Below are 16,855 nucleotides of genomic sequence, written 5' to 3'. Positions count from 1 at the left end.
CAGAGACAGAGAGAGACAGAGAATGAGCTCAAGAGAGAACTCAGGCTTCTCCAAAGATGGAGAGAACCCCAGTACACAATCCATCATGAAAGTAGGCAAGTCCACATCTCATGAGGGTATATGCAGTGACATGTGCATGGGTACCATGTGTATGGACCCAAGGAGCACATGTGCCTTCATTGCATTCTTAAACAGCAGAGTAGCTGAACCTGTTTTTAAGACTTGTACCTGTGGCTTTTGTGCCTGTTTACGTTCCTTTATAACCCCTATTCCTGTGGTTCAAGCATCACAGTTGATCAACTTTTTTTAAAAGCAGTTTATTTATTCATTGATTGGTTTTTGGGCCACACCTGGCGTTGTTCAGAGGTTACTCCTGGCTCTATGCTCACAAACTGTTCCTAGCAAGCTCTGGGGACCATATGGGATGCCCAGGTTGGCTGCATGCAATGCGAATGTCTTACTGCTGTGCTATCTCTCTGGCCCCACAGTTCATATATTTCCATTGCTTTCTAGTATTTCATAAGACAAATGCAACTCTGGTCTATTATTAGTGGACATTTGTGATTGTTTGCAGCTCAAGGCTCTTGCAAAATCTGCAGGTGCTCAGGGCCCCCTTGCTATGCACTTTGCCAGGAGAAGCTGACACCCCACTAGCACTTCTGTCAGCAGCAAATGAGTTCAGTTGAATCTTCTTCAACTAAACTTTATCAAGTTAATGACTGGAGTCCTTTTCAATTGGAGAGTTACATCCTCACTCCAGCAGGCTGATCCCTCCTGGTGATGGTGGTGGTTGTGGGATGAGGGCTCATCCGTTGATCACAGCAGCCACATTCATATGGCTGTCAAAGGACTCCAGACATGCTTACAGGATGAAAGGGAACATAACCCTAGTACTAATGTGGGCCTCACATCCTAATTGGCCTGCTTCATAAACTGAATTCTCATAGGGAGGTGTTTGAAATTCACCCCAACTACTATCTCCACAGGCCCCCCTCCAGCTGTGGCCTTGTTTGTCTGATGGTGGATCAGACTCAGCTCAGTGATTCTTTCCTTAGGGAAGATTTCAGGAGCAAACAGAGTAGGTGGTGACCATGTTCCGAGCAGAGACCTGGTTCCGGGCCCAACGGTACCTGTCTGCCACTGTACGGAGGAGCAGTACCTGGAGAAACCCGAAGGGCTGCCTGGCTGATCGTGTGGCCGTGGTCACAGGTTCCACCAGTGGGTGAGTGCTCTGATTTCCATTTGACTCTGACATGTAGAAGAACTTTCACAATTAGCCGAGGAACAACGAGGCCACCTGACTTCCAGTAGAGAAAGTTCAACGGAGCTTGATGCTGAGGCTGACTTGTTTTCCTTTGCAGGATCGGCCTGGCTGTGGCTCGGCGTCTGGCCCAGGACGGGGCCCATGTGGTGATCAGCAGCCGGAAGCAGCAGAACGTTGACCGTGCCATAGCCACGCTGCAGGGTGAGGGCCTCAGCGTGTCGGGAACCGTGTGCCATGTGGGGAAGGCCGAGGACCGTGAGAGACTGGTGGCCAAGGTGAGCGGGAGACATAGCACCCAGGGTCACACTGTGTCTGCCATTCGTCGCACTGTCCCAGGAGAAGCAGGGACTGGCTGCAGGCCACCTCCTCAGGTCATAGTTACTCCTAGTCGAACTGAACAGAACTTCTCCCCTGGCAGGTGGCCAGGAGCACCCAGGGGTCCACCACATAGCCAGAGTTTGCTTCTCCCACACCTTGTCACCCACTGCTTCTGGCCCAGAAGTAACTTGTCATCCTGGCCTCCCCTTGCTCCTGGGGTATTCTGTAGGGGTTTTGGGAGGAACTGATTTTTCTGTTATCCCTTCCCCAGGCTTTGGAGCACTGTGGGGCTGTAGACTTCCTGGTGTGCACTGCAGGGGTCAATCCCCTGGTGGGGAGCACTCTGGGAAGCAGTGAGCAGGTGTGGGACAAGGTAAGGTCGAAGGAGTGGTTAAGGGTGTGAAATGTGCCCTGAGCTGAGTGAGCCCTCTTCCCCACCCTACCCAGATGGACTGTCAAAACCAGCCAGGACACAAGACAAGCTTTCCTTTTGACCAGCCCTCCTTCCCCTTTCTGTCCCTCACACTGGGTTTTCTTCCTTCTTTCTCTCCCTCCCTCCTTCCCTTTCCCTCCCTCCTTTTCCCTCCCTCCTTTTCCCTCCTTCCCTTTCCCTCCCTCCTTTTCCCTCACTCCCTTTCCCTCCCTCCCTTTCCCTCCCTCCCTTTTCCTTTCTCCCTTTCCCTCATTCCTTTTCCCTCATTCCCTTTCCCTCCCTCCCTCCCTCCCTCCCTCCCTCCCTCCCTCCCTCCCTCCCTCCCTTCCTTCCTTCCTCCCTCCCTCCCTTCCTTCCTTCCTTCCTTCCTTCCTTCCTTCCTTCCTTCCTTCCTTCCTTCCTTCCTTCCTTCCTTCCTTCCTTCCTTCCTCCTTCCTTCCTTCCTTCCTTCCTTCCTTCCTTCCTTCCTTCCTTCCTTCCTTCCTTCCTTCCTTCCTTCCTTCCTTCCTTCCTTCCTTCCTTCCTTCCAATTAGCACTCTATTCTAGAACCAGCTTGGCCAGATCCTTTCCTTGACTGTTCCTTTTTTCTGGGGCTAGAGAGATAGGCCAGGAGACAAGGCAGTTGTCCTGCCCATTACTGAGGCAACTAGAGTCAGTTCAAGTCCCTGGCACTGCATATGGTCCTCAGAGCATTACAAGGATCACTGCTAACCACAGAGCCAGGACTAACCCCTGAGGACTGCAGGGTGTGGTGTTCAAAAACAGGACAGTTTCTCTCTTCCTTTGTCCTGTCACTAGACCCACACAGAGTCCCCAGACAGCCTCTGTTTAGCCTAGGTATTACGAACAGGCAATATCAAAATAGGATCCTGACTCCAAGAACAACCCTTCTCTGCTGTGTATTCCTCTTTGTGTTGGCCAGAGGAAAGCTCAAAACCAAGTCTGCAAGAAACCCGTGTATGCGGAAGTGCTTACATGGGGCATTCTTTGTGAGCCAATAATAGAATAATGCTCTGTCCTTATTTACTGTGCTGTGAATGGGGATGATAACCTCAGTCTTCTTGCTTTTCTGCACTTACTTTTCTGAGTCTCCATTTCTTCACATGTAACACCTATGTGATTTGTTTGATCCAATTACATTGTGGGTATGTCTTTAATTTTATCAGACAAGACAAGAGAACAAACATATAAACATAAAGACAGAGGAATTCTTCTAGGAATCTTCATGCTCTCACATATGCTTTCTTTCCACCTGTTCTCCTCTGATCTTTTTCAGATGGCCTCTGTATCGCTCCTCTCTGCTCAACCAGAGTGTAGTCTACCTTTTATAGAAGGCCCGAGTTTTTCCTTCGAACCATGAGCAGTTCATGTCACTGGACATTACTCTCAGATCTGTCCCCACTAGTTTCTATGCTTGTTACCCATTAGCAATTTGATGCATCTGGACTCTGGCATTTGTACAACCTGCCCTTGTCACACAAATGGTGGAAGTCCCAGTGCCTTGCAAGACTGGGCAGGCTGTGTCTCAACCTTCCTTTGCTCTGATTCCAGATTCTGGACATCAATGTGAAGTCCCCGGCTCTGCTGTTAAGCTTGTTGCTGCCCCATATGGAGAAGAGGGGGTAGGACTGACTGCAGGGCGAGAGTGAGGACTGGTGGTATTTGGAGAGACTGAGGCACAGGAATGGTGTCTGGAAAAACAGGGATGTTGCTGAGAGGGTTGGAGGACAGAAGAGGTCTCCCTGGGGTCCCCTTCTACTGTCCTCATCTTTGTGCAGCTGTTTCCCAGTGCAGTGGTTTGGGGGAAGAGGTGATGTTTCCAGTTCCCTGCTGGTCTGAGAATGCTGTCCCAGTAGTTAGTGGTTAAGAGCTTAGTAGGGTTTGCCCCATTTCTGACTACAGAGGGTAGTCCTTCCCAAGCCCTTCCTTGTGCCCTGCTTCTACTCTTTGTTCCACATCCTGCATGTGTGTTGGCAGACACTACATGTCCCAGGAGCAGAGGGCTCATGTTAGGATCTTGCTCCAGACATTTTCTAAGGAATTGGGCAAAAGGGAATTCCTTGCTGTTGTGCTGTCCCCTTAGTGTAGGATCCTTTTTCTCAAGCCCATTCTGTCTGGCTTCCAGGGAGAGGCAGTAGAGAATAGTGATTTCAAGCACGGAGACTGGAGTTAGAGAGGGTGGGGATCCCAACTCGACCACTTAGTGAGGGTGTAATCGAGCCTCTGTGGGCCTTGGTTATGGAAGTGGGGATGACAGCAGGGGCTGTCCTGCGGTGGGGACTGTGTTGGTCAAAGGCTGCTCAGTACTCAGCTATTGGCCCCCTCTCTCCCCTGGACTCTGTCTTCTCAGGAGTGGAGTCGTCATCCTGGTGTCTTCTATTTCAGCCTACAATCCAGTAGTGGTGAGTGGTAGCACCATGTGCTCTTGATTGGGAACAGGTAAGGTGAAGGGCTCTGGTAGCCCTACAGACTCAGTGCCTGAAACAGAGTCCCCCAATTCTTATATCCCCAATGCTTGCTCTTATTACCTGGGCTGAGCCCAGGTCTGGGTCCTCTAGATCGTGCATTTGCTCCTAGTCTAGGTTGGGGGAATGTGTCTAGGCTTTGAGCTTGACACAGGTATGATGATCTACAGGTGACTGGTTCCTTACCCCATGTCCTTTAACCCTTTTCCAGGAACTGGGTGTCTACAACATCAGCAAAACAGCTCTGCTGGGTCTCACCAGGACACTGGCACTGGAACTGTCCCCCAAACACATTCGGGTGAACTGCCTGGTTCCAGGCATGATCAATACTGAGTTCAGCAAAGCGGTGAGGGCAGGGCATGTCTCCTGAGTCCTTGCTGGGCCCCAAGAAAAGGTTCCTTAATGATGTGGGAGTTTGGGATGCTTTATAGTGGCATCCTGACAGCAGACATGCTCCCTGTCCTCTGAACCCTGCTCTAGTCCATCCAGTTAGCTTTGGAAAGGGTGACCATGTTTTTGGAGTCCCACATGCTTGAACCCCTTGGCCTCTCTCATTGAACCACCTGCCATCTTGCTCTAATAGAAGCATCTACTCATTACTTCTATTTATTTATGTTTGCGGGGAGGGCAAACCTATTAGTGCTTCTGGGCTTACTTTAGGCTCTGAGGTCAGGTATCAACGAATCTTGGGCTCAGAGAATAGAACCATAGGGGGATGTCAGGGATCAAACCCAGAGTGACCCTACCCATTATACTATCTCTCTGGCCCTAATTGCTTCCTTTTGTTCCAGTTCCAAGGGTATGAGGATTCTGTCTGGGACCAGCTCAAGAAAACCAACAAGATCCAGAGGCAAGAGGGGCTTGACATTAGGCGGTCTGCATGCGTGGAGGGAGGAGTGGCTACATCAGTCTCAAGACTGATTTTATTTGCTGGCCATTTCTTGTGCTCTAGTCTGGGGTCGACACAGCCCTGGAGAGAGCAATCAATCCTTCAGGGTTGAATCCCTCCTGGACTCCCTCCTGAGGCATCACTTTGAATCTTCTCTGACTGGTTCTTTCCAGCAGCAGAACTAGAGCCTGACTCATGGCTGTTGCCTTCCTTTCTCTCCCCTGCAGGATCGGGCAGCCTGAAGACTGTGCAGGCATCGCGTCGTTTTTGTGCTCCCCAGAAGCCAGCTACATCACTGGCCAGAACATCGTGGTGGCCGGCTATTCCCCTAAGATCTGAAGAGGCTGGGTTAGGATGTGAGCAGGGGTGCAGACCTATGGCTTTTAGCTAGCAGTCTCAGGCTATAGATTCTGGACACAGAAGCCCGGGAAGTTGCTCAAAAGTTGGCTCAGGCTTTGTATTTAGGAGTTTTGTATATGCCTGAGTTTGATGCTTGATACCACTTGGTGCCCCAAACTTCCCCTGGAGTAACCTGCAAACACGGTGGTAGGAACCACTGAGCACCGCAGGATTTGCTCTCCTTATTCCCTTGCCCCCTGCATTCCACAAAATCTATGGAAAGAAGGCCAGGGAAATGGCCTAAAAGGTTGTGGTTGGTGGGGATGTAGGTTTGTGCAAGAGCACTTGCTCTGCACATGTGTATCCCAAGCACTGTGAAAAAAAATAAAAAGCCAAAATCAAAGGAACATTGAAGCAAACTAATATAATGGAAGAATAATATAGAGTTTTACCTTGTATGTGGTTGTCCCCAGCTTAATTTCCGGTACACATGGAACTGTCAGGGGCGACCTCAGATACAGAGCTAGGAGTAAAGATCCACCCTCCCCAAAAAGTTGAAGCACATTTTTTGCATGTAGGAGGCCCAGATTTGATCCTAGTACCACATGGTTCTCAGCACTACTGGGAATTCTCAACTCCCCCCAAAAGATCTGAGGACAGAATTGGAAGCTCTAGTAATTTGATCATACCAGGCTCAAACCAGGATTGAGGAAGAGTCTCATACTTTAGACATTTCATTTTGATTCTAGTTTTGGGGTCACACCTGAAGGTGCTCAGGGCTTATTTCTGGCTCTGTGCTCAGAGATCATTCCTGGAGGGCTTGGAGATTATATGTGATTTTTGGAATCAAACTTGAGTTGTCCTGATGTGCAAGGCAAGCATCCTATCACCTTAAATATTTTTTTCCTAAAATACACTCAATATCCTCAATTCAGGAGACTCCTGGTAAGGGGGTAGCCCATCTTGTTTTCTGCCCTCTGGCTGCCTTAGCACAGTCTTATGAAGGTCATGAGAAGTCTATGTTCACAGTAGATCTGATGTGTTCTTTGAGGTGGGGCTGTGTAAGGACAGAGAAACTGGTGGGAGGAGGAGAACATGGAGAACATGAACATAAATAAAACTCAATTTTCCTCAATTCCTTTATCATCATGTGAAAATTCTCATCAATACATGAGACACTGAATTTAATAAGTTTAGTAGCTTCCATCCTCTGTCAGGCAGTGGTGTAGGAACTGAAGGTATAAAAGTGAACAAAAGTCACGAACCCCACTCTATTATGCTCACATGTAGTAAAGGAAATTTAGAAAAAATAACAGGTCTTAAAAAGAAATTAAATACTGTTATGTATATTTTGTCAATTGGTACAGAGGAGTAAATAGAGTGTAATAGGAGTGGGGGTGAGGTGCAAACTGGACTTCATTAGAAAGGTCAGAAATCTCAGTCTTCCTTACTACTACCATCAGCCCACAGCTACTGTGCTGGCCTAGTTTAAGCCAGCTTCTCTTCCTCCTCCATACCAGTGTTACCTTTAGCTTGTTCTCCCATATGGCTTAAGGGAGGAAAAACACATGAAAACTTCAGTTTGTCTACCTCTGAGTGTGAAGGTTGTATGTAGGATAATTGGTTGGGTTAGGACAAAGTTACCCTCCTAGTAACATTAGGAATGGGTTGGTTTAGGGTGAGGGTTAAGGTTAGACTAGAGATTAAGGTTAAGACTAGGGGTTAAGAATAGGGTTAAATTAGGGTTAAAGTTACATTTAGAGTTTAGTCATAGTAATGTGTAGTTTAGGGTAACTGGGAAAGTCAGGCCTAAACTGGGATAAAGTTTAGGGTCAGGGTTAGAGTTAGATCAGTTACAGTTATAGTTATCATTTGTGGTCAGATTTCAACTATGGTAGTGTTAGAAGTTGAGAATAAAAATTAGGGTCGGGGTGAAGATTAGACTTAACTAATTGGTAGGGTTAGGATGAGGTTAGATTATGGGATAAAGTTAGAGTTATAACTGGTTTAGGGTTAGGATAAGGGTTAGAGTTCAGATAAGTAGAACCTGAGAATAAAAGTTATGTTGAGGAAGAATGTTTAATTAGATTAATAGGCATGTTTATGCTAAGGGTAGGGTAAACAATTATATGCTTATGATGAGGATTAAGGTTATGGTTAGATTTAGAGTTATGGTTAGGTTTAGTACTATGGGTAGGGTGAGAGTTATGGTTTGTATTCAACTATGGTAGAAATTGATAATTACATTTGTTATTTTAATAGATAATTGGTACGCTTAGGCCAATGCTATAATAAGGATTAGGGCTCGAGATAGAGTTAGATTTAGGGTTTGTTTAGGTCAGTGTTAGTTTTAGGATTAAAATTAGGGTTAAGCCCCATCAAAAAATGGAGAGAAGAAATGAACAGACACATCCTCAAAGAAGAAATACAAATGGCCAAAAGACACAGGAAAAAATGCTCCACATCACTAATTGTAGGGAGCCCCTTAAGAACAGGCAGAAAATGCAGGGCTAAAATGCAGGGCCTTGTGACAGGTACAGAACTTTGCTAAAAGCAGGCAGCCTTTGAGAATAAATGTAAACTTTTAAGATTTAAGGCTTGTAAGGCATAGAAAGGCAACAAGCAGAGAGCTATGCTAAAAGCAGGCAGCCTTAAGAAATAAATAAACATATAAGATTTAAGGCTTGTGCAGAAACAAAGAAAACACAGAATTTTGGTCCTGGGAAACTGAGTCTAAATTATGAGGTCTCTGTCATCTGTACATTTCGACCTGCCTGAGATGGGTTCCATTATCAGTACACCCCCGACTTGATGGAGACAGATCCCATTAGCTGTATATTCCATCCTAATTGCTGATGGGTCCTGTTATCTGGACAATTTGGTCTGTTCTATGTATATGTAGAGTATTCTATTGTAGAGTATTCTTTGTATTATTCTATGTTCTTAGCTCTGTGCCTGTAGTCCCGCCTGGATCTTCCAGGTGAGGGCGATTGAGTGTGAAATAAAAGAGCTTGTTGGGGAGGCCAGAGAGTCTTTTGGCAGAGCTGACGGCTAGGTCGGATGACTGATTGAACTGGCATCAGACTGTCAAAGAACTCTCTTTGCCAAACCTTTGGTCCCCTAACTTCGTTGTCTGAAGTGAATTATTTGTGGCAGATAGTTGTTGCCCAGGAGGGGGATGGAAGAATGATGGAAGAATCTTTCTCTCTGGGAGTTATTTTTGGACACACAGACCTCCAGCAAGGGGTTCAGCCTCCCCCCACAGTATATATTTCCTATCGACATATTTACGAGCAGAACTGTGCCCACACTAAAAAGTATATAAGCCAGGCCTTGAATTTCAATATATGGAATTGGATTCGAATTTGGCTGGAATCCTTTCCCACTTTTGTCTGTCTCTGCATCTGTGTCTTTGTGTTTGCGCGATCTCCCTCCAAGAAAGAATAACCACATCTTAGTCAGTGTCCCTGTAGGAAGGGGCACCCATACTTTGGTGCCCAGCCTGGCTTCTTGGAATGGGAGGGACTGCGGTGACCTGAAGCCACATTCAGCAGAAGAGTCAGAAAATTCATAAGAAAACTGCTGGGTTGGTAAGTTGTGATTTATTTTAGGATAGGGAAGAAAAATCCTGTATGACAGGACAGTATAAATAGAGCCTATAGAAAGGCTGGTAAATAATAGAGAAATATAGCCTGAGAAAAAGAATGGTAAAATTAAGAATAATAGTGAAAACAGAGTTTTGAAATAAAGAATGGTGAATTTAAGAGTAATACAGAAATAATGAAGAAATAGTTTCAGAGAAAGACTGGTGAAATTAAAGGTAATAAAGAAAAAAGAGTCTTGAAATAATGACTGGTAAATTTAAGAGTAATAGAAAAATAATGCAGACACGAAGTTTCAGAGAAAGGCTAGTGAATTTAAAGAACAATAGAGAAAAAAGTACTTGAAAAGTAATAGAGAAATAATGAAGAAATGAAGTTTCAGAGAAAGGCTAGAGAATTTAAAGAATAATAGAGAAAAAAGTGCTTGAAGAGTAATAGAGAAATAATGAAGAAATGAAATTTCAGAGAAAGATTGGTGAATAAATATAGAGAAATAGAGTTTGAAAGAAAGTCTGGTGAAAATAGAATAGCCTGTGGAAAAAAGGCTGGTGAAATATAGAAAGCCAAGAGGGCTGGTATTATTTTTGATATTGTGAAGAGTAAAAATATTTTAGGATGCCCCCATTGAAAGATATGGATGACCTCTCCTCAGGGTCCTAAGGTTCCCCTCCTCAATGCCTCCTTTCTCAGCTCATCCCTGTCACTCACTCATCCCTGTCACCCTCTCACTCACCCTGGCCTTGGAGACCTGGACCAGCAGGTGTACACTGGGTCAATCTGTGAGAACTGCTCTGTGGTGCAGGAGCATGGGACGGAAGTTCCTCTTCAAAGCTTCCAACAGCTTTGAAATCCTGAGGTAGGTCATCCCTCTCCTGGGTCCCTCTTTCCCACCTCACCCCTGCCATACTGCTTCAGCAAGTGGCATTGATAAGGGGCCTGGAGGAGAGCACCCTGATACTCTGGGTTCTGTCCTTTTGCAGATGAAGAAATAAGAAGAGGGGACTTTCACAGAGTGATATTTAAGGTACCATGCACTGTGCTCCATTCGGTATTTGCAGTATCTTGTTCAGTCTTCTCCTGAATCCCATGACACAGGCATGACTGTGCTCCCCATTTGAAGATAGACCACACTGTGTGCCAGTGAAAGGTCAAGTGCCATGTCTTTTTTGTTTAGTTTTTTTTTTTTGGTCACACCCAGCTTCACTCAGGGGTTACTCCTGACTCTATGCTCAGAAATCACTCCTGGCAGGCTCGGGGGAACATATGGGATGCCCAAATTCAAACCATTGTCGTTCTGCTTCTAAGGCAAACGCCTTACCACTGTGCTATCTCTTCGGCCCCAGCCATGTCTTTTTTGTTTTGTTTTGTTTTGTTTTGTTTTTGGGTCACATTGGGCTGCACACAGGGGTTACTCCTGATTCTAAGCTCAGATATTGCTCTTGGCAGGCTCGGGGGACTATATAAAATGCCGGAATTTGAACCACCGTCCTTCTGCATGCAAGGCAGTGCCCTACCTCCATGCTATCTCTCCTGTCCTCTCCGTGTCCTTTTTTTTTTTAAACTTTATTTATTGATTGATTGATTGATTGGTCTTTGGGCACACCCAGCAGTGCTCAGGGGCCAGTACTGGCTCTTCACTCAGCAATAGCCCCTGGCAGGCTGGGAGACCATATAGGATCACTTGTGGCTTACATTCTAATAGACAAAGTAATAAATCAACAAGAAAAAATGTGAGGCAGAGAAAAGTGTACTGAGAAAATAAATAAGAATGAAAAAAGTGGGAGCATCTGGGACCGGGAGCCAGGGACTGTGACAGGAGCTTCTAAGCATAATGAGTTGGAGACTAGATAAAGGAGAAGGACAGGATGGTCAGTTTGGGGAACTTTCAACCTATAATGCTCATGCCAGAGGCAGATTGCTATACGAGTGGGGATCCTGTAACTTCTCTATCTCTCTGTCTCCTCTGCTGGAAGAATATTCCTTAGAGAAGTCCCACTACAAAGATATTAATCCTAATAAACTAAAGCCCTCAGATGTGTAAAATTCTAGCCAAGACAGATTAAGATAGTTGGGAATCTGACCAAAGAATGTTGTTCTCTTTATAATGATTTCTGGTTGTAAGCAATAAATGTACATGGAGGACAGTCAGAACCAGAATCTTCAGTCCATGAAGCTGTGCCGACTTTATGCTGTTTATCTCTTCTTTCTTTTATTTTTTATTTATTATTATTATTATTTTATTTGGGGGGGGTTGGGTCACACCCGGCAGCGCTCAGGGGTTACAAGGCAAATGCCCTACCTCCATGCTATCTCTCTGCCCCACCACCTTTTTCTTATTTCTGTCTCTTCTCTTAATTCTTGTGGTTTCTGCTTCAGTCCTACTCACTAGGGCCTGATTCTTGTCAATGAAGTTCCCAGGGCAGAACTGAGCTGCCACATCTGAGAGAAAAGAAAGGTTGGAGATGCTGGGGGCAAGCTTGTGATTGTGGCGAGTCAACATAGGGGGCATAAAAGACTCCTGTAGATCCTGTAGTACTTTGCAAGTCAAGTAAAGAATTTAAGTTTTGGGGCTGGAGCACTAGCACAGCTGGTAGGGCCTTGTATATAGCTGACCCAGGTTTATACCTTGGCATTCATTATGGTCCCCTGAGCCTGCCAGGAGTAATTTTGAGAGCAGAGCCAGTAGTCACCCCTGAGTGCCACCAGGTGTGCTCAAAAACAAAAATATAATTTAAGTTTTGATTCTGAGTGCATGTGAGCCATTGTAGGGTGTTATGCAGAGGTACTTATGTTTAAGACAAGAAATCTGGATCCAGGGAGATTGCTCCATGGACTGGAGTACAGGTGTCATGTGTGGGAGCCCTAGGACTGAAGTCTGGCACCATATAGTCCCTCAATCAGCACTGGGAATGACTCCTGAAGGCTGGGTGGGAAGTATTTCCCCAAGTTGTGCTGGGTGAATTTTAGCTGCAGAGTGAGGGAGAATGGCTATGCAGGTCAGTAGTGAAAAAATCAGTTTAGAGCAGGGGTCTCAAACTCGTGGCCTGCGGGCCGTTTGCGGCCTCCATACAACATTTTGTGGCCCACGGCCAGCCTTCAAATATCGCAGTATTCATGATTATTCGCTTACCGAATAATCGCAATAAAAATTGCATTAGTAAGAAAAAAATTAAACATTCGCATACCCTGAGCAGTTTTGTTCAGGGTATGCAAATGTTTAATGCGATTTTTTTCTTACTAATGCGATTTTTTTTTTTTTGTTTTGTTTTTGGGCCACACCCAGCGTTGCTCAGGGGTTACTCCTGGCTGTCTGTTCAGAAATAGCTCCTGGCAGGCACGGGGGTACCATATGGGACACCGGGATTCGAAACAACCACCTTTGGCCCTGGATCGGCTGCTTGCAAGGCAAACACCGCTGTGTTATCTCTCCGGGCCCACGGTTTTGTTTTTTTTTTTTTTTTTTATGACAATTTCTTTTTTTTTTTCCAGTTAATCCTAAATTGTAGTGCATCTTTTATACTTTTTCTTTTTTTTTTTTTTTTTTTTGGTTTTTGGGCCACACCCGGTGACGCTCAGGGGTTACTCCTGGCTATGCGCTCAGAAGTCGCTCCTGGCTTGGGGGACCATATGGGACGCCGGGGGATCGAACCGAGGTCCGTCCTGGGCTAGCGCAGGCAAGGCAGGCACCTTACCTCCAGCGCCACCGCCCGGCCCCTATACTTTTTCTTTTCTTTTTTTTTTTAACACCACCCATCACCAGTGCAACATTCCCATCACCAATGTCCCAAGTCTCCCTCCTCCCCACCCGACCCCCGCCTGTACTCTAAACAGGTTCTCAATTTCCCTCATACATTCTCATTATTAGGACAGTTCAAAATGTAGTTATTTATCCAACTAAACTCATCACTCTTTGTGATGAGCTTCCTGAGGTGAGCTGGAACTTCCAGCTCTTTTCTCTTTTGTGTCTGAAAGTTATTATTGCAAGAATGTCTTTCATTTTTCTTAAAACCCATAAATGTGTGAGACCATTCTGCGTTTTTCTCTCTCTCTCTGACTTATTTCACTCAGCATAATAGATTCCGTGTACATCCATGTATAGGAAAATTTCATGGCTTCATCTCTCCTGACAGCTGCATAATATTCCATTGTGTATATGTACCACAGTTTCTTTAGCCATTCGTCTGTTGAAGGGCATCTTGGTTGTTTCCAGAGTCTTGCTATGGTAAATAGTGCTGCAATGAATATAGGTGTAAGGAAGGGGTTTTTGTATTGTATTTTTGTGTTCCTAGGGTATATTCCTAGGAGTGGTATAGCTGGATCGTATGGGAGCTCGATTTCTAGTTTTTGGAGGAATCTCCATATCGCTTTCCATAAAGGTTGAACTAGACGGCATTCCCACCAGCAGTGGATAAGAGTTCCTTTCTCCCCACATCCCCGCCAACACTGTTTATTCTCATTCTTTGTGATGTGTGCCATTCTCTGTGGTGTGAGGTGGTATCTCATCGTTGTTTTGATTTGCATCTCCCTGATGATTAGTGATGTGGAGCACTTTTTCATGTGTCTTTTGGCCATCTGTATTTCTTCTTTGTCAAAGTGTCTGTTCATTTCTTCTCCCCATTTTTTGATGGGATTAGATGTTTTTTTCTTGTAAAGTTCTGTCAGTGCCTTGTATATTTTGGAGATTAGCCCCTTATCTGATGGGTATTGGGTGAATAGTTTCTCCCACTCAGTGGGTGGCTCTTGTATCTTGGGCACTATTTCCTTTGAGGTGCAGAAGCTTCTCAGCTTAATATATTCCCATCTGTTAATTTCTGCTTTCACTTGCTTGGAGAGTGCAGTTTCTTCCTTGAAGATGCCTTTAGCCTCAATGTCCTGGAGTGTTTTACCTACGTATTGTTCTATATATCTTATGGTTTTGGGGCTGATATCGAGGTCTTTAATCCATTTGGATTTTACCTTCGTACATGATGTTAGCTGGGGGTCTAAGTTCAATTTTTTGCAAGTGGCTACCCAGTTTTGCCAACACCACTTGTTGAAGAGGCTTTCTTTGTTCCCTTTAGGATTTTTTGCTCCTTTATCAAAAATTAGATGATTGTATGTCTGGGGAACATTCTCTGAGTATTCAAGCTTATTCCACTGATCTGAGGGCCTGTCTTTATTCCAATACCATGCTGTTTTGATAACTATTGCTTTGTAGTAAAGTTTAAAGTTGGGGAAAGTAATTCCTCCCATATTCTTTTTCCCAATGATTGCTTTAGCTATTCGAGGGTGTTTATTGTTCCAAATAAATTTCAAAAGTGCCTGGTCCACTTCTTTGAAGAATGTCATGGGTATCTTTAGGGGGATCGCATTAAATCTGTACAGTGCTTTGGAGAGTATTGCCATTTTAATGATGTTAATCCTGCCAATCCATGAGCAGGGTATATGCTTCCATTTCCGCGTGTCCTCTCTTATTTCTTGGAGCAGAGTTTTATAGTTTTCCTTGTATAGGTCTTTCACATTTTTAGTCAAGTTGATTCCAAGATATTTGAGTTTGTGTGACACTATAGTGAATGGAGTTGTTTTCTTAATGTCCATTTCTTCCTTATTAGTATTGGTGTATAGGAAGGCCATTGATTTTTGTGTGTTAATTTTGTAGCCTGCCACCTTGCTATATGAGTCTATTGTTTCTAGAAGCTTTTTGATAGAGTCTTTGGGGTTTTCTAAGTAGAGTATCATGTCATCTGCAAACAGTGAGAGCTTGACTTCTTCCTTTCCTATCTGGATTCCCTTGATATCCTTTTCTTGCCTAATCGCTATAGCGAGTACTTCCAGTGCTATGTTGAATAGGAGTGGTGAGAGAGGACAGCCTTGTCTTGTGCCAGAATTTAGAGGAAAGGCTTTCAGTTTTTCTCCATTGAGGACAATATTTGCCTCTGGCTTGTGGTAGATGGCCTTAACTATATTGAGAAAGGTTCCCTCCATTCCCATCTTGCTGAGAGTTTTGATCAAGAATGGGTGTTGGACATTGTCAAATGCTTTCTCTGCGTCGATTGATATGATCATGTGATTTTTATTTTTCTTGCTGTTGATGTTGTGTATTATGTTGATAGATTTACAGATGTTAAACCAGCCTTGCATTCCTGGAATGAATCCTACTTGATCGTAGTGGATGATCTTCTTAATGAGGCATTGAATCCTATTTGCCAGGATTTTGTTGAAGATCTTTGCATCTGCATTCATCAGCGATATTGGTCTGTAATTTTCTTTTTTCGTAGCATCTCTGTCTGGTTTAGGTATCAAGGTAATGTTGGCTTCATAAAAGCTATTTGGAAGTTTTCCTGTTTTTTCAATTTCATGAAAGAGTCTTGCCAGGATTGGTAGTTGTTCCTCTTGAAAGGTTTGAAAGAATTCATTAGTAAATCCATCTGGGCCTGGGATTTTGTTTTTGGGCAGACATTTGATTACTTTCTTAATTTCCTCAATAGTAATGGGTGTGTTTAGATATGCTACATCCTCTTTATTCAATCGTGGAAGATTATAAGATTCCAAAAATTTATCCATTTCTTCCAGGTTTTCATTTTTAGTGGCATAGAGTTTCTCAAAGTAGTTTCTGATTACCCTTTGAATCTCTACCATATCAGTAGTGATCTCTCCTTTTTCATTCCTAATACGAGTTATCAAGTTTCTCTCTCTTTCTTTCTTTGTTAGTTTTGCCAGTGGTCTATCAATCTTGTTTATTTTTTCAAAGAACCAACTTCTGCTTTCGTTGATCTTTTGGATGGTTTTTCTGGTTTCCACTTCATTGATTTCTGCTCTCAGCTTTGTTATTTCCTTCTGCCTCCCTATTTTTGGATCCTTTTGTTGAGCACTTTCTAATTCTATGAGCTGCGTCATTAAGCTATTCAGGTATGCCCCTTCTTCTTTCCTGATGTGTGCTTGCAAAGCTATAAATTTTCCTCTCAGTACTGCTTTTGCTGTGTCCCATAGGTTCTGATAAATTGTGTCTCCATTGTCATTTGTTTTCAGGAAGGTTTTGATTTCCTCTTTGATTTCATCTCGGACCCACTGATTATTCAGTATGAGGCTATTTAACTTCCAGGTGTTAAAATTTTTCTTCTGTGTCCCTTTGTAGTTTATATATAATTTCAGGGCTTTGTGGTCAGCAAAGGCAGCCTGCAAAATTTCTATCCTCTTGATATTATGGAGATATGTTTTGTGTGCTAACATGTAGTCTATCCTAGAGAATGTCCCATGTACATTAGAGAAAAATGTGTATCCAGGCTTCTGGGGGTGGAGTGTCCTGTATATATCTACTAGGCCTCTTACTTCCATTTCTCTCCTCAGGTCTAGTATATTCTTGTTGGGTTTCAGTCTGGTTGACCTGTCTAGTGTTGACAATGCCGTGTTGAGGTCTCCCACAATTATTGTGTTGTTATTGATATTATTTTTCAGATTTGTCAACAGTTGTATTAAATATTTTGCTGGCCCCTCATTCGGTGCATATATGTTTAGGAGGGTGATTTCTTCCTGCTGTACATATCCCTTGATTAATACAAAATGTC

General features: G+C 44.2%; 3 protein-coding genes across 4 annotated transcripts in view; all 3 read left to right on the top strand.

Moving 5' to 3' along the window:
• LOC126001132 (dehydrogenase/reductase SDR family member 2, mitochondrial-like) overlaps nucleotides 1-16,855 on the top strand; it is a 230,772-nt gene that overhangs the window by 71,550 nt on the left and 142,367 nt on the right. The window lies entirely within an intron of this gene.
• Nucleotides 1,060-16,855, top strand: part of LOC126000998 (dehydrogenase/reductase SDR family member 2, mitochondrial-like) — a 69,503-nt gene continuing 53,707 nt past the window's right edge. The window contains exon 1 of the mRNA XM_049768179.1: nucleotides 1,060-1,078. The gene's annotated coding sequence lies outside the window, so the exon portion shown is untranslated. The remainder of the gene's footprint in view (nucleotides 1,079-16,855) is intronic.
• Nucleotides 1,066-16,855, top strand: part of LOC126001133 (dehydrogenase/reductase SDR family member 2, mitochondrial-like) — a 159,177-nt gene continuing 143,387 nt past the window's right edge. Inside the window, exons 1-7 of the mRNA XM_049768334.1 lie at nucleotides 1,066-1,222; nucleotides 1,362-1,539; nucleotides 1,854-1,955; nucleotides 3,568-3,638; nucleotides 4,370-4,418; nucleotides 4,693-4,827; nucleotides 5,273-5,331. Of these exons, the coding sequence (XP_049624291.1) occupies nucleotides 1,092-1,222; nucleotides 1,362-1,539; nucleotides 1,854-1,955; nucleotides 3,568-3,638; nucleotides 4,370-4,418; nucleotides 4,693-4,827; nucleotides 5,273-5,331 (725 nt within the window). The 5' untranslated portion in view covers nucleotides 1,066-1,091. The remainder of the gene's footprint in view (nucleotides 1,223-1,361; nucleotides 1,540-1,853; nucleotides 1,956-3,567; nucleotides 3,639-4,369; nucleotides 4,419-4,692; nucleotides 4,828-5,272; nucleotides 5,332-16,855) is intronic.

The sequence above is a fragment of the Suncus etruscus genome, chromosome 2 (genome assembly GCF_024139225.1).
Source record: "Suncus etruscus isolate mSunEtr1 chromosome 2, mSunEtr1.pri.cur, whole genome shotgun sequence".
Lineage (NCBI taxonomy): Eukaryota > Metazoa > Chordata > Mammalia > Eulipotyphla > Soricidae > Suncus > Suncus etruscus.
The sequence above is the reverse complement of the archived record's forward strand: the minus strand, read 5'-3'. Positions and strand labels throughout refer to the sequence as shown.